Source organism: Oncorhynchus tshawytscha, linkage group LG22 (genome assembly GCF_018296145.1).
Source record: "Oncorhynchus tshawytscha isolate Ot180627B linkage group LG22, Otsh_v2.0, whole genome shotgun sequence".
Lineage (NCBI taxonomy): Eukaryota > Metazoa > Chordata > Actinopteri > Salmoniformes > Salmonidae > Oncorhynchus > Oncorhynchus tshawytscha.
The window spans coordinates 29,441,858-29,460,180 of record NC_056450.1 but is presented as its reverse complement, the minus strand read 5'-3'; the positions used below and the strand labels follow the sequence as shown (position 1 = coordinate 29,460,180).

Sequence of the window (18,323 nt, the reverse complement as noted above, 5' to 3'; positions counted from 1 at the left end):
AGGAAAACCTTGGTTTCACTGAGCTCTGTGCTGCAGTGTCTACGGTTTACCTTGGTATTATTTACTGTTCTTTGCTGATACAAGTATCAAACTATGACACTGACAGCCACATATAAATATATGAACACAAGTTTGTTTTAAAAAATCCTCATGGAAACATATTCAGTGGGTGTACCAAGCAAGAAGGCAGTAACTGCCGTCTAGGGTCAAAGGTCACGGTCAATATAAAAAAATGTAAAACCTGATAGTAAGACAACCACATCTCTGATCAGCTTACAGTTCATTTGGCTGGACAATAAAAAAAAAAACATTGAAGTAATTTTTATTCAGTTTCACTCTGAGCAGTTACTACTCTTTTGCTTGATAGGGCAGTATAGTGTGGAGAATGGAGAAAATGTCTTATATTAGTCCAGGTTTTTATCCTCAATACAATACCTTTTAATATATCTAAATGGTATGTCAGTCGAGTAGCAGAGGAACTTAACAGCAGAACATAGCTGTAATGTCTACAAAGCCTCAGTATAAGACAAACATGTTTGACGATGACAGGGCTCCATTGAGCCCACAAATGGTGGCCCTTGGAGGAGAGTTCTGTGTGAGTCATTATGCTAATGTCCCAGTCAGGGGACCCAATGGGAGGGGGGCAAGGGGCCAGGGTGTCTGTTCTGTTTGTGGGAAACGAGTGCTTAGTTCCTCTGCTACGGTAGTTATGGCAACAGATCACATACAACACTGTAGGGGTTTCTTCAACATATAACTGCTGCAGGGATCTGAGCATTTTAAAATGGCAGGAATATAGATGTGATGCAATCATGAGTACAGGGCATAGATCAGATGGAGACAGAGATGGAGAAAGGGTGTGAGAGAGAGAATCTGAACATTAACCATCTAAAAGTGACAAGAGAGAAAGAGACTTGAAGAGGGCTTGTCACCTTTTTTTTCAACTCTGCTTCAGGCTATTACCAAACAGGGATAAACTCTGTTTAAATTCTCTACCTACAAGTCCTCTTCTATTAACATCCTCTATCTAATTTAAATGGCTAAATTACAGTGGAACCATTATGAGAACCTCAACAGAGACACCCATGTCAGAACAAGATGGTACTGTTTCATTGTAGAGTGTGGTTTTATTTCACAGACGATGTTGACACTACTCTCTCACTCTGATTCACTCTCTGAAATATGGAGCAAAGTTATCTCCAAAGCAAATCTCCAATTTCACCACTTCCCCATATTGTGCCTCAAATGTATTTCACTATATAGGGAATTGAGTGTCATTTGAGACACAGACCCCAAAACAAGCAAACAAACAAATCTGCAATATTTAAAAGTATTGAACTCACTTCACTTTTCTATTACAGGCCTACTATATATGATGATGTACTGTAATAATTGCCTCAAGCTGCTTTACTGGTAACACACACGGTCTTTGATCAGAGGCCATAACCTTAATGGATCACATGGTCTGTGGCACCAAAGTTCAAGGCCGTCAACACCCCAACAGTACAGTTACTTTACTCAGTGTGCAGTGCCACAATTACTCAAACAAGTTGAGTTCAGCCAGAGTTCAGATGCTTACTGAAAATGTTGATGGTGTGAATAAGATACACTACGGTGTGTGATTAATTAATCTTGTCGTGAGCAAGGCATTAGGGCTGCAAGATATGGGCAAATAATATATTATTTTTTACTTACCATATATTGTTATTGCGAATGTACTTGCAATTTAGATCAAAACACTGTGGGGATCATAGAATCGGAGTACTCATTTTATTTCTATGGTTGGTGTCGTTTGGCATGACAACTAATGAAAAAGACAGGTATAGTAGAGGTTGTTGTGACAGGTTAGGATCCAAAGTGTTGGTCAGTTTCCCCGGGGACACTTATTTCATTTGAATGTTACATTCATGGCATAAAAAAAGTGAACCGATGTGGATATTGCACATCATAATATTTAAATTTAGATTAAAATGTGATTAATTGTGCAGCCCTTACAAGGCATTTTCACAATGATAATCATCAAGTGGAGTGAGTAAAAGAAGGACAAACAGAACAGTAAAGGCCGTGCTTGCTCATACAAAAACACAAACAATAAAGGAAATGTTAGTCTTATAGTAAAAGTAGTAATAAAGTGAGACAGTGATATCGAAATGGGCTTCTTATAGCCTAAACATTTATATTGATGAACAAGTTATGGAGTATTAGGTTGCATGAAGTGCCAGTGTTGATGATTTGCCACAACCGGTGTTAGTTCATGAGCCTCGTTACAAAAGCTATTAAGTCTGAATATGGCATAACTGTGTTTGGGAGTTGTTCCTAATTCCTCAACTTTGGAATTCAGTACAGCTTATTTTTGCAGAGATTCAGCTGAAGCTATTTTTTTAAGGGTAAAGTGGGCCCACATGACAATGTACGATGATGGCAGATGCTGCAGTTTTGTGCTCCCTGCTGTGTGAAAACAGACACGGAATAAGCCACACACACAAAAACAGGGGCACGCACACACACACACACACACTCGGGCATGCACACAAACACAGAGAGAGAGAGACATGGTTACACGGAAGACAGAGATCAAGGTTACATCAATGATGCTTTGTAAATGAGTTAGCTCATGGTGTGGTGTTACAGACTCCTTCCTATCTGTCATCCTTTGTTAGGTTTGTAAAGTGAACGAGAAAAAAACATAAGCTCAGTTTGAGGTGATCCTTGTTTTTTAAAACAGTGCATGAACTGTTCACTTTTCTATCACATTGACTATCTACGAAGCCATTTGTATAGTTGACTATCTCTTCAACCCAGTGAATCTAGGCCTTTACAGTGTGTGTCACTCTCTTAGTCCCCAGGCTCAATCAACCATGCAAATAGCTTCACTTAAATATGCACAGCGCACAAAATCATCATTATTATCCAACCATTTTTGTGGTCATCAAAATGCCACAACGTGGAAAAAATGTGAAATACAAAATGATAAATCAAAATGAAAATCAAAGTAGACTCTGGTGATTAGATAGATAATGAACTCCAGACTGAATTTACAGTCTTCCAAGAATGATCTATTCTTTCACCACAGACAGACATCACTCATTGTAAAGACAGCTTTATTGAAAATGCAGGAGTTAGATTACTGTTTTCTCTGATTATAATTTTGGACAGATAACTTAACTGTAGCGGATTACATTTAGAAAGTAACTAAACCAACCCTGCTAACAGACGGAAGTTAAGCGGTGTCATCTTTATTAGCAAAGCACCTAAAATTATATTGAAATTCACATCTTGAAAGATCACGTTAATGAGTCCTCTATTGAATAGAAGCTATCATAATGGCTTCCTGAGTCCTTTAGAGCCAAAGCAAAACACCGCTGGTAGGGCAGGTGATCACAGTTATCCCAGATTGATCCCAAATAAGTTCCTCTAACCATACAGCGCATTGTGACTAAGCATTCAGACCTTGGAGGTCCTGCTTCTCTGTAGTGATGGGGGGGGATATTGGGATGATATTATATTGATATTTGACTGCAGGTATCGATATGTCAAAAAAAATATATATATATATATATACACACACACACACACACACACACACACACTCAGCAAAAAAAGAAATGTCCCTTTTTCAGGACCGTGTCTTTCAATGATAATTCGTAAAAACCCAGAGATCTTCATTGTAAAGGGTTTAAACACTGTTTCCCATTAACCATAAACAATTAATGTAAACAGTCGCTAAGACACCAACAGCTTACAGACGGTAGGCAATTAAGGTCACAAATATGAAAACTTAGGACACTAAAGAGGCCTTTCTACTGTCTCTGAAAAACACCAAAAGAAAGATGCCCAGGGTCCCTGCTCATCTGCTTGAACGTGCCTTAGGCATGCTGCAAGGAGGCATGAGGACTGCAGATGTGGCCAGGGCAATAAATTGCAATGTCCGCACTGTGATACGCCTAAGACAGCACTACAGGGAGACAGGACAGACAGCAGATCGTCCTCGCCTTGGCAGACCACTTGTAACAACACCTGCACAGGATCGGATACTACGAACATCACACCTGCGGGACAGGTACAGGATGGCAACAACAACTGCCCGAGTTACACCTGGAACGCACAATCCCTCCATCAGTGCTCAGACTGTCTGCAATAGGCTGAGAGAGGCTGGACTGAGGGCTTGTAGGCCTGTTGTAAGGCAGGTCCTCACCAGACATCACCGGCAACAACGTCGCCTATGGGCAAAAACCCACAATTGCTGGATCAAACAGGACTGGCAAAAAGTGCTCTTCACTGACGAGTCGCGGTTTTGTCTCACCAGGGGTGATGGTCGGATTTGCGTTTATCGTCGAAGGAATCAGCGTTACACCGAGGCCTATACTCTGGAGCGGGATCAATTTGAGGTGAAGTGACCGTCATGGTCTGGGGTGGTGTGTCACAGCATCATTGGACTGAGCTTGTTATTGTAGGCAATCTCAACACTGTGAGTTACAGGGAAGACATCTTCCTCCCTCATGTGGTACCCTTCCTGTAGGCTCATCCTGACATGACCCACCAGCATGGCAATGCCACCAGCCATACTGCTCGTTCTGTACGTGATTTCCTGCAAGACAGGAATGTCAGTGTTCTGCCATGGCCAGCAAAGAGCCCGGATCTCAATCCCATTGAGCACGTCTGGGACCTGTTGGATCGGAGGGTGAGGGCTAGGGCCCAGAAATGTATGGGAACTTGCAGGTGCCTTGGTGGAAGAGTGGGGTAACATCTCACAGCAAGAACTGGCAAATCTGGTGCAGTCCATGAGGAGGAGATACACTGCAGTACTTAATGCAGCTGGTGGCCACACCAGATACTGACAGTTACTTTTGATTTTGTTCAGGGACACATTATTCCATTTATGTTAGTCACATGTCTGTGGAACTTGTTCAGTTTATGTCTCAGTTGTTGAATCTTGCTATGTTCATACAAATATTTACACATGTTAAGTTTGCTGAAAATATACACAGTTGACAGTGAGAGGACGTTTCTTTTTTTGCTGAGTTTATATACCGTATATAGAGTACCAGTCAACAGTTTGGGCACCTACTCATTCAAGGGTTTTTCTTTATGTTTACTATTTTCTACATTGTGGAATAATACTGAAGACATCAACACTACAAAATAACACATGGAATCATGTAGTATGCATAAAAGTGTGAAACAAATCAAAACAGATTTTAGATTTTAAATTCTTCAAAGTAGCCACCCTTTGCATTGATGACAGCTTTGCACACTCATTCTATCAACCAGCTTCACCTGGAATGCTTTTCCAACAGTCTTGAAGGAGTTCCCACATATAATGGGCACTTGTTGCCTGCTTTTCCTTCACTCTGCGGTCCAACTCATCCCAAACCATCTCAATTGGTTTGAGGTCAGGTGATTGTGGAGGCCAGGTCATCTGATGCAGCACTCCATCATTCTCATTGCTGGTCAAATAGCCCTTACACAGCCTGGAGGTGTGTTTTGGGTCATTTTCATGTTGAAAAACAAATTAATAGTCCCACTAAGTGCAAACCAGATGTGATTCCTCTGCAGCAAAGGTAACTCTGGGCCTTCCTTTCCAATGGTGGTTGTCATGAGAGCCAGTTTCATCATAGCACTTGATGGTTTTTGTGACTGCACTTAAAGAAACTTTAAAAGTTCTTGACATTTTCCGTATTGACTGACCTTCATGTCTTAAAGTAATGATGGACTGTCATTTCTCTTTGCTTATTTGAGCTGTTCTTGCCATAATATGAAGTTGGTCTTTTACCAAACAGGGCTATCTTGTGTGTACCATCCCTACCTTGTCACAACACAACTGATTGTCTAAAATGCATTAAGGACAGAAATTCCACAAATTAGCTTTTGATAAGGCACACCTGTTAATTGAAATGCATTACAGGTGACAAGGTAGGGACATCATGAAGCTGGTTGAGAGAATGCCAAGAGGGTGCAAAACTGCCATCAATGTAAAGGGTGGCTACTTTGAAGAATCTCAAATATAAAATATATTTTGATTTGTTTAACACTTTGTGTTATTTTATAGTTTTGATGTCTTCACTACCATTCTACAATGTAGAAAATAGTAAAAATAAAGAAATACCCTTGAATGAGTAGGTGTGTCAAAACTTTGACTGGTACTGTGTGTATACATACAGTACCAGTACCAGTCAAAAGTTTGGACACACCGACTCATTCAAGGGTTTTTCTTTATTTTTACTATATATATATATATATATATATATATATATATATTTACCCTACATTACCTAAAGTATGTGGACACCTGCTCATCGAACATCTCATTCTAAGATCATGGTCATTAATATGGAGTTGGTCCCCCCTTTGCTACTGTAATAGCCTCCACTCTTCTGGGAAGGCTTCCACTAGATGTTGGAACATTGCTGCGTGGACTTGCATCAATTCAGCCACAAGAGCATTAGTGAGTTCGGGCACTGATGTTGGGTGATTAGGCCCGCAGTCGGCATTCCAATTCATCCAAAACGTCATTGTATGCTGTAGCGTTAAGATTTCCCTTCACTTGATCTAAGGGGCCTGGCCCGAAGCATGAAAAACAGTCCCAGACCATTATTCGTCCTCCACCAAACTTTACAGTTGGCACTATGCAGTGGGGCAGGTAGGATTCTCCTGGCATCCGCCAAACCCAGATTTGATTGTCAGACTGCCAGATGGTGAAGGGTGATTCATTACTCCAGAGAACGTGTTTCCACTGCTCCAGAGTCCAATGGCGACGAGCTTTACACTACTCCAGCCGACGCTTGACATTACGCATGGGAATCTTAGGCTTGTATGCAGCTATTTAGCCATGGAGACCCATTTCATGAAGCTACCAACGAACAGTTCTTGAGCTGATGTTGCTTTGCTTCAAAAGGCATGCTTGGAACTCGGTAGTGAGTGTTGCAGCCGAGGACAGACCGGGACAGCTCTTGCAAGGCAGAAATTTGACAAACTGACTTGTTGGAAAGGTGGCATCCTATGACGGTGCCAAAGTCACTGAGCTCTTCAGTAAGGCCATTCTTCTGCAATTGTTTGTCTATGGAGATTGCATGGCTGTTAGCTCAATTTTATACACCTGTCAGCAATGGGTGTGGCTGAAATAGCCGAATCCACTAATTTGAAGGCGGTGTCCACATACTTTTATTATATAGTGTATATATACAGATTATTATTTAAAAACGTTTGCTACTGTAGGTAACCTTAGCTAGAGTTTGTCAGCTGTACCTGCGCCAAAACTCCTGTATTTTTCATCCTATAGCTTGTTCACCATCTTCTTTTTAAATAGTGAACCAACATGTTTTCAGCACTTAAATTTCCCTGACTGATCAAAACTTATTTTCTCATGCTTCTCTCGTCTCTCTGCAGAAGACATATGATGAGCAATATAAAATACAAATATAGAATCGTGAGAATTGCAGTACATATCGACTCCTTGTATCACATACTGGTAATTTCCAGTTGTACTTCTTTCCTAGTTTGAGAAACAATTTCCCAGATCCACATGGATCAGTTAAAAAATGACACAAGTCATGTTGTTCAGCATTACCTGAATGAACGCTCACTCACTCAGACACACATTGCATCGCAGTTCGCAGTTTCTGCTAAGCTAACCTTGTGCCACAGGAGTGCCCTAGCGCTTCTGTCAGATCTGATTCCAGAACAGCAGCCACAGCTATCTGAGTGAGCATGGCACCCATCTGCAGTGGAGGTCACATGACTACTTGATGATGACCTCGTTACCTTTCATTACTTTTTAGATGACCACAAGGATGCTCGGCCAACCTGCAGCGGTGGAGAGCATCAATGGTTGTGTCCTCTGGGGGTTAAAACCATGAAGAAATGGTGCTTAGGGTACTCTAATCTCTGTAATCCCCCTCACAATGGAAAAGTAGCTGTATGTCCTGCATTATGTACTTGCTTATGGCTGTCCATCCAAATCATTGTCCAAGATGGCATTGCTCCCAATTTCCATGACTTTCAAGTTTATTGTTGTATTGTGTTGCACTTGAGCCATTACATGTGGAGGTGCAAGGGCAAACCAAAGTCAGAGCCACGAGGGGCAGATGATTCTGAGGCAGAGTGAGAAGTGGCTGTCATACAGTACAGTACGTGTACAGCTATCTTTACCCTTGCCATATAAACAGTGTTCTTTACCCCTACCATATAAACAGTGTTCTTTACCCCTACCATATAAACAGTGTTCTTTACCCCTACCATATCAACAGCTCTCTTTACCCCTACCATATCAACAGCTATCTTTACCCCTACCATATCAACAGCTCCCTTTACCCCTACCATATCAACAGCTCCCTTTACCCTTACCATATCAACAGCTACCTTTACCCCTACCATATCAACAGCTATCTTTATCCCTACCATATCAACAGCTACCTTTACCCCTACCATATCAACAGCTACCTTTACCCCTACCATATCAACAGCTATCTTTACCCCTCCCATATCAACAGCTATCTTTACCCCTACCATATCAACAGCTCCCTTTACCCTTACCATATCAACAGCTACCTTTACCCTTACCATATCAACAGCTACCTTTACCCCTACCATATCAACAGCTATCTCTACCCCTCCCATATCAACAGCTATCTTTACCCCTACCATATCAACAGCTCCCTTTACCCTCACCATATCAACAGCTACCTTTACCCTTACCATATCAACAGCTCCCTTTACCCTTACCATATCAACAGCTCCCTTTACCCTTACCATATCAACAGCTACCTTTACCCCTCCCATATCAACAGCTATCTCTACCCCTCCCATATCAACAGCTATCTCTACCCCTCCCATATCAACAGCTATCTTTACCCCTACCATATCAACAGCTCCCTTTACCCTTACCATATCAACAGCTCCCTTTACCCTTACCATATCAACAGCTACCTTTACCCCTACCATATCAACAGCTACCTTTATCCCTACCATATCAACAGCTACCTTTACCCATCCCATATCAACAGCTATCTCTACCCCTCCCATATCAACAGCTATCTTTACCCCTACCATATCAAATCAAATTATATTTGTCACATGCGTAGAATACAACAGGTGTAGACCTTACCGTGAAATGACCTTACCAACAATGCAGTTTTAAGAAAAATAAGAGTTAAGAAAAAGATTTACTAAATAAACTAAAGTAAAAAATAAAATAGCAACAATAAAATAACTATAACAAAGCTATATACAGGGGGTACCGATACCAAGTCAATGTGTGGGGGTACAGGTTAGTCAAGGTAATTGATTTAATATGTACATGGTAGGGGTAAAGTGACTATGCATAGATATTAGATAATGAGCAGTGAGTAGAAGGAGTGTGAAAAAAGGGGGGGGTCAATGCAAATAGTCCGGTAGCCATTTGATTATCTGTTCAGCAGACTTATGGCTATGTCCCACCCATCTCCCCCATCTCATCAACAGCCAACACGCTTATACGGTGAGGCGTCTCTTGAAGGTTCGACCTCGGGGCATGGGGTTCTAGTACCTGGTTGACTGGGAGGGTTATGGCCCGGAGGAGAGGTGCTGGGTCCCTCCTAGGGAGATCCTGGACCCAAGCCTCATCGCAGATTTTCAACACCAACACCCCGGTCAACCAGGTATGTGCCCAGGTGGGACCCCAGGTGGCGACCCTAGAGGGGGGTACTGTCACACCCTGATCTGTTTCACCTGTCCTTGTGATTGTCTCCACCCCCCTCCAGGTGTCACCCATCTTCCCCATTATCCCCTGTGTATTTATGTGTTCTCTGTCTGTCTGTTGCCTGTTTGTCTTGTTTGTCAAGTCAATCAGCATTTTTGTTATCAGCTCCTGCTTTTTCCAGTCTCTCTTTTTCTTGCCCTCCTGGTTTTGACCCTTGCCTGTCCTGACTCTGAGCCAGCCTGCCTGATCACATTGCCTGCTCCTGACCCTGAGCCTGCCTGCACCTTTGCCCCACCTCTGGATTGTTGACCTCTGCCTATCCTGACCCTGAGCCTGCCTGCCGTCCAGCAGTGATGTACTGGGCTACCCTTTGTAGCGCCTTGCGGTCGGAGGCCAAGCAGTTGCCATACCAGGCTGTGACAAGACCAGTCAGGATGCTCTTGATGGTACAGCTGTATATATTTTGAGGATCTGAGGACCCATGACAAATCTTTTCAGTCTCCTCGGGGGGAATAGACGTTTGAATCTCCTTTGTCTTGATCACATTGAGGGAGAGGTTGTTGTCCTGGGACTACACTTCCAGGTCTCTGACCTCCTCCCTATAGGCTGTCTCATCGTTGTTGGTGATCAGGCCTACCACTGTTGTGTCGTCTGCAAACTTAATGATGGTGTTGGAGTCGTGCTTGGCCACAGTCATGGGTGAACAGGGTGTACAGGAGGGGACTAAACATGCACCCCTGGGGGGCCCACATGTTGAGGATCAGCGTGGCAGATGTGTTGTTGCCTACCCTTACCACCTGGGGGACGTTCTGGAAGTCCAGAATCCAGTTGCAGACGAAGGTGTTTAGTCCCAGGGTCCTTAACTTAGTGATGAGCTTTGAGGGCACCATGGTGTTGAACTCTGAGCTATAGTTAATGAATAGCATTCTCATGTAGGTATTCCTTTTGTCCATGTGGGAATGGGCAGTGTTGAGTGCAATAGAGATTCCATCATCTGTGGATCTGTTGGGGCAGTATGCAAATTGGAGTGGGTCTAGGGTTGCTGTGACAATGGGGTTGATGTGAGCCATGACCAGCCTTTCAAAGCACTTCATGGCTACTGATGTGAGTGCTACAGATCGGAAGTCATTTAGGCAGGTTCCCTTTGTGTTCTTGGGAACAGGGACTATGGTGGTCTGCTTGAAACATGTAAGTATTACAGACTCGGCCAGGGACAGGTTGAAAATGTCAGTGAAGACACTTGCCAGTTGGTCAGCGTATGCTCAAAGTACACGTCCTGGTAATCTGTTTGGCCCTGTGACCTTGTGAATGTTGACCTGTTTAAAGGTCTTCCTCGCATCAGCTGTGGCGAGCGTGATCACAGAGTCATCCAGAACAGCTGGTGCTCTCATGCATGCTTCAGTGTTGCTTGCCTCGAAGTGCACATATAAGTAATTTAGCTCATCTGGTAGGCTTATGTCACTGGGCAGCTCGTGGCTGGGCTTTCCTTTGTAGTCCGTAATAGTTTGCAAGCCCTGCCACATCTGACAAGTGTCAGAACCGGTGTAGTAGGATTCAATCTTAGTCCTGGAAAGAAAGCTCTGCTGTTGGTACAGCTTTATGGGGCCCTAAACGTTTGTGCGCACCGCTTGTTGCTGTTATAGTGCCATGAATTTAGTGTTGTGTGTTGTGTAGTGGCTTTGCTGGCATGCATCTAAAAAAAATATTTGGAGTTTGCACCACTAAAATCACCACTACCATCGGCCAGTGTCGCACTTCTGCATCTGCGTCGAAAGGTGACAGAGCTAGAGAGGTGTTTGTCAGACCATGAGACTTCTCAGTAAATGTCTGTAACGTCCGAACAGTTTGACCTAGAAACTATTATGACTACACTATGGAAATTGTGTTCTCTGTTTCTACGACCCCTACAATTGTCAGGAGACTCTTTGATGTGCCAACTTCTGTTTTGTAGCGTCTGAACCATTTGGGCTACTAGTGGGACACCACGGTGGAAAGGGTAGATTCTCCCAAACACAATGGTGTTCTCCTTTTTGTTTTATGACACACACAATTGTCATAGGACTCCTCTTGTGGTAACCAGTACCGGCTTTAAAAAAACGAATGAAAGTATGAAGATAATTTTGTGTCTACCCAAAAAAGAAGGGGTAAATACGTATGTGTAGAAAATAAATATAGATATTTCCTGATTTATTTATTTATTTTTACATCTCCTAGATTTTTGTCCAGCTTCTGTCAAAGCTTTGGATGTGTGTAAAACCCTTCAGTCTAAGTTGCCTTAATATTATATGCCCACGGGCAACAATTAAGGTGCCTGTAGGCCTAACTGAGACAGTCTACTTAAAACAAGTTGTGGTTTTGTTTTTATTAGAACTTGAAAAAAAGTATTTTGCCTACATCAGTGTAAATGTTATGTATATACAGTCAGAAGCTTACATACACCTTAGCCAAATACATTTAAACATTAAAGTTTTTCACTATTCCTGACATTTAATCCAAGTAAGAATTCCCTGTCTTAGGTCAGTTAGGATCACCACTTTATTTTAAGAATGTAAAATGTCAGAATAATAGTAGAGAGAATTATTTATTTCAGCTTTTATTTATTTCATCACATTCCCAGTGGGTCAGAAGTTTACATAATCTCAATTGGTAGCATTGTCTTTAAATTGTTTAACTTGCGTCAAATGTTTTGGGTAGCCTTCTACAAACTTCCCACAATAAATTGGGTGAATTTTGGCCCATTCCTCCTGACAGAGCTGGTGTAACTGAGTCAGGTTTGTAGGCCTCCTTGCTCGCACATGCTTTTTCAGTTCTGCCCACAAATATTTCATGGGATTGAGGTCAGGGCTTTGTGATGGCCACTCCAATACCTTGACTTTGTTGTCCTTAAGCCATTTTGCTACCAATTTGGAAGTATGCTTGGGGTCATTGTCCATTTGGAAGACCCATTCGCGACCAAGCTTTAACTTCCTGACTGATGTCTTGAGATGTTGCTTCAATATATCCACATAATTTCCCTACCTCATGATGCCATCTATTTTGTGAAGTGCACCCATCCCTCCTACAGCAAAGCACCCCTACAACATGATGCCGCCACCCCTGTTCTTCACGGTCGGGATGGTGTTCTTCGGCTTCCCTCTTTTTCCTCCAAACATAACAATGGTCATTATGGCCAAACAAGTTCTATTTTTGTTTCATCAGACCAGAGGACATTTCTCCAAAAAGTACGATCTTTGTCCCCAAACCATAGTCTGGCATTTTTATGGCGGTTTTGGAGCAGTCTCTTCTTCCTTGTTGAGCGGCCTTTCAGGTTATACTGTGGATATTGATACTTTGTACCTGTTTCCTCTAGCATCTTCACAAGGTCCTTTGCTGTTGTTCTGGGATTGATTTGCACTTTTCGCACCAAAGAACGTTCATCTCTAGGAGACAGAACGCGTCTCCTTCCAGAGTGGTATGATGGCTGCGTGGTCCCATGGTGTTTATACTTGCGTACTATTGTTTGTACTGAGGAGCGCGGTACCTTCAGGCGTTTGGAAATTGCTCCCAAGGATGAACAAGACTTGTGGAGGTTTAAAAAAAAAATTCTGAGGTCTTGGCTGATTTCTTTTGATTTTCCCATGATGTCAAGCAAAGAGGCACTGAGTTTGAAGGTAGGTCTTGAAATAAATCCACAGGTACAAGTCCAATTGACTCAAAGTATGTCAATTAGCCTAATCAGAAGCATCTAAAGCCATGATATCATTTTCTGGAATTTTCTAAGTTGTTAAAAGGCACAGTCAACTTAGTGTATGTAAACCTTCTGACCCACTGGAAGTGTGATTCAGTGAATTATAAGTGAAAAAATCTGTCTGTAAACAATTGTTGGAAAAATTACTTGTGTCATGCACAAGTAGATGTCCTAACCGACTTGCCAAAACTATAGTTTGTTAACAAGAAATTTGTGGAGTGGTTGAAAAATAAGTTTTAATGATTCCAACCTAAGTGTATGTAAACTTCCGACTTCAACTGTAATTCCATATTGAAGCCATGCAATTACTTAGAACAATGTGAACTGCTAACATGTTAAACATATTTAGCAAAGATGGGACAGGGTTACATTTTGAAAATTTCTTTCTGTAGGCTATTTAAAATACTAAGCTATAAGGAATAACATTTGAATTGGAGTTGTTGTCAATGCAATACATAACAAAACAGAAATAAACATCTTGAAGCAACCACATATTTAGCCATGGAGCATGTTCTGATTGGCTAGTGAGGAGTCATGCCCCGACACACCTACAACTAATTTATTCATCAAAACCCAGCCCTTTCGCACCACTGCCACCTCTTGCACTCATAATTCCTGCAGTGAAAATAGCAAAAATATTTCTGACACACCCCCAGACCTACAGCTTACTGCCCGCGTAAATATTTACCATTGCATTAGGTTTGTTAAAATAGCCCGTAGATTCTTTAGAGATGCTTCCAATCAAATCTGATATCTCAATTTCAGTTTGTAGCTTTCAACATGGGACATTGTTTTAACAAGGACAGCTTCAAACATCAACCCTAAGCATCAGCCCAACAATATGAAGAATATGATGTGGCTTTTGAGTACTCTGGCAAAATTCAGAGCAGTAAAACAAAATGGACACAGTTGGTCTTTTAACAGTGTGTATGCCTCCGGGCTGTAGCCTACATAATCATCTGCACCAGTGCTTATCAATTCAAGTCAAGTGGGCCTACCTACAGGGTTGCACATTTTGTTCTAACCCACCACACCATTAACACGTGACTATCAGTTGATTAGCTGAATCAGGTCTGTGCACTGCCATGCTGTGATAGCAAAATTGTGCAACCGGAATTGAAAAATGCTGCTGGGCAATTCCATGGTAACAGAATTACACTCAGACTCAGATATTTCACTCTAAAATATATGACAAACAACAAACAATGATTTAAAAGTTTAACAAAACATACAAGTCTATGCACAAGGAATACTTTTAACAATTTACACAGAACATTTCACAAAAACACATTTATTCAAATAACTATGCAGATGCAAAGTTTGTTAACAGAATTACGGTAAAATTTCCCTCCGTTTCTGCGATCACATTTTCCAAAAACTCTTGTTAAATATCTGTTCTGAATTAAGATGAAAATATTTCTGTAGAAAGAATGTGATGTCTGCTATGACATGACACATTGACTTTGAAAAAAGGGTAGTAGCAGGTGACCCAACTGTGGTTTGTGACTACTATGATTTCCCATTGTAGTCAATTCAATTGCAGTAAATCCGTTAGCGATTTGGTAACAGTATTTCACATTTGAATCACTTAATAATTCATAAACCAAATTGATATCAGTAACACTTTAAATAAATGGTGAGTCTCCCTTTACTTCGACTTCTGTGAACTTTAATTATCCTCCTTATGAGGGAGAGAATTCTGAAAATATTTTAAAGATATGTGGGGTTTTGGTAACGGAATAACAAGGCACAAGGCAATGTTTCTTTAACTTACAGAAGGCAAATAATTTATCCAAAATGAATTATAAGTGTTGACATTAGTTGGCAGGGGTATTTTACTTCAACATTATTGTGTTTGTAATAACTTTTTTTTAAATGTTCTGGTAGATCCCTTTTCCATCTGTTTGACCAGGAATCAAAGCCATTACATATGCCTACTTTTTTAAGATGGAAAATGGTTGAAAAATATATATATGCCTTCATTTCCCCAAAATATAGACTCTTGTTTTCATTTGACACCCAATTTGAAATTATCCTATGAACTTCACATGTTGGTGATCATGGGTCATTTTATATGGAAATGACCTGGACGCGGTTTCCCAAAAGCTTCGTTAGAACCATCGCATCCTAACGAATTTAGCATTAAAATGCTTTTGTGAAACGGGCTCTGGTTTAAATGCTCTGCCTTCCAGATTTCAGCACTTTCAGCACCACGGACAGCGAAACGCTAAACGCGGCTCGGCCAGAAGTTGGTTTACGTGTCATTTTCAGACCCGTGAACATCGACATCGAAAGCATCTGGTTGAACTTGAAGCATCAAGGGTAGGCTACATACAGTACGCTGCGTGCTCTCATCAAACTGTTGCTTCTCTCCTCCTCCAATGTCAAATCAATAGTTTTCAGCCTTTGTTTCCTCTTTGTTGAACACCAATCAATAGTTCTGGAGTCTGGGTATTTTTCGAATCTACGGTGTAATACAAACATGCAAAGCCGTGTGTGTGTGTGTGTGTGTGTGTGTGTGTGTGTGTGTGTGTGTGTGTGTGTGTGTGTGTGTGTGTGTGTGTGTGTGTGTGTGTGTATTTTGAGCGAACTGATTCAACATGACTCATTCAAATTGCCAGGAACAGACTTCTCCAATTCTACTGATGCGATTAACCCCTACCTCTAGGGTTACCAGTGGTGGAAAAAGTACACAATTATCAAAAGTACAGATACCTTGATAGAAAATTACTCAAGTAAAAGTCACCCATTAAAATTCTACTTGAGTAAAAGTCTAAAAGTATTTGGTTTTAAACATACTTAAGTCTCAAAAGTAAATGTCATTGCTAAAATATACCTAAGTATCAGTAAAAGTAATTTCAAATTGCTTATATTAAGCAAACCAGACCGCACCATTTTCTTTTTCTTTTCTTTTTATTTACAGATAGCCAGGGGTACACTCCAACGACATGATTAACAAACGCAGCATGTGTTCAGTGAGTCCGCCAGATCAGAGACAGTAGGGATGACCAGGGTTGTTCTCTTGATAAATGTGTGAATTGGACCCTTTTCCTGTCCTGCTAAGCATTTAAAATGTAGCGAGTACTTTTGGGAGTCAGGCAAAATGTATAGAGTAAAAACGAAATTATTTTATTTAGGAATGTAGTGAAGTAAAAGTTGTCAAAAATATGAATAGTAAAGTGCAGTTACCACCAAAAAAAACAACTTAAGCAGTACTTTCAAGTATTATTACTTGGGTACTTTACACCACTACTAGCACTTTCCAAATAATTCGGCCTACATGGACCGAGCATGAAGACGAGGGATAGGGTAGCGTTCGTTGTAGTATGATAAGTAGCAAGTATTGTAGTAGCGAGTTGTCGTGGTGCTATGTTATAAATGCCGACAAGTATATGGACTACGCATAGTCAGACTCTAAAACGTAAGCTACACCTGTTGGCAGAACGCTATCTCATTGCCCCCTCGTGGTTTCCAGTCGAATAGCCTTTTCAGCGATGTAGGCTCTGCCGCTCTTCAACACATGGATAGAACACTATGATTGACGCATTTTCAGAAGTCAAAAAATTAAATACAGTCTATGAATGAATGATAAGGATACTGTAGCCTTATAGGTTGTATGGGTATAGACACTGGTGATACAGTCTAATAGAGGTAGCCCATCTAGCCCCTAAGAGGGTATAGGCTATCATCCCACGCAATAACCTAGGCTTGCATTATCTTATTTTTGACCAGTTATCTTCAGCCATTAAGCACAGCTGATAAACTATATGGTTTGTAAACTATAATTAGCCTCGCGTGATTTAAAGATATATGAAACATTAATTGAAAGACATTGTGATCGTTAGCTGAGAATATCCTACAGTAGCCTAGCCTATAATAACCTGTATGACCAAACATGATATCATCACAACGCTTCTTCATTAGAAAATAAGCAGCTTTGAATGAGAAAAGTCAATGAAATTGAAAACAAGCAATCAAAAATGAAAAATGTCTATATAAATACAGTATGGACTCACCAATTCCGATTTTTTCATCTTCTGTTGGTATCCACATTTTGGATTTTTTTGTTATTTTCCCACTAGGAGACCAAGCCTCATTCTGTCGATATCGTGGGATAATGTAGCTAAATGAAATCTATAAGAATATCCCAGACTCCTTCGATACGAACGGGATAAACTCCATAGAAATCTATAACATAAAAAGGACCACAAATGTCTTAACCCGCGATTTCTTTATCTCCCGGGTCTGCTCTGCTCGCCGTCTCCTAGTCACACACTGATGCAGTCTCTGTGTCCACCTACCCAACACACACGGTAATCTAATCTCTGAACGCTATTATTGCAGCAGCATCTCGATAGGAACGGGAATAGTTTTTTTAACGGTTTATTTATTTATTTCCCAGGTAGTCATTAGCCTATGGCTCAGCTACCAAATCGGATATCGGGTCCCACTCCCGGCGGTAGAGTTGAGTCGTTAGATGATAATTAGCAGTCGTGATATTGTCCGCCGGTCCAAACTGGTCTTGGGGTGCAAGAACAATTCAGAAAACTGCGATATACAGTAAAATGCGCCATCTTCATGGTCATCACGACTCGTTTTGTCAATACCGCTGTGTCAAGCATTTGCAAATGTAGATTGGACTGTCGGTGAGTAACTCGATGGCAATTGCATCTATCACTAACTGCGCTTTCACGGTCATGGGCTACCTCGGCAGCATCTGATTTCACTGCGCTTAAAATTGAATCTGCTGAACCAAGCTGCATATGCTATTAGACTACATCAGTTATGGAACCAAGACAGATGTGGTAAGGCTTTTCTAGCCGATAATTAAAGAAGAATAGGCCAACCACCATCAGCAAATGGTTGCAGAACCTCTATTGGTCCAATAAACACTGAACATACTCCTTGGGATATACATTT

The 18,323-nt window shown here is 41.3% G+C and overlaps 1 protein-coding gene across 3 annotated transcripts in view; it reads right to left on the bottom strand.

Moving 5' to 3' along the window:
* LOC112221324 (dedicator of cytokinesis protein 3-like) overlaps positions 1-18,120 on the bottom strand; it is an 87,204-nt gene extending 69,084 nt beyond the window's left edge. For all 3 annotated transcript variants that reach the window (XM_042304057.1, XM_042304058.1, XM_042304059.1), the window contains exon 1: positions 17,420-18,120. In XM_042304057.1, the coding sequence (XP_042159991.1) occupies positions 17,420-17,456 (37 nt within the window). In that variant the 5' untranslated portion in view covers positions 17,457-18,120. The remainder of the gene's footprint in view (positions 1-17,419) is intronic.
* Positions 18,121-18,323: the final 203 nt, after the last annotated feature.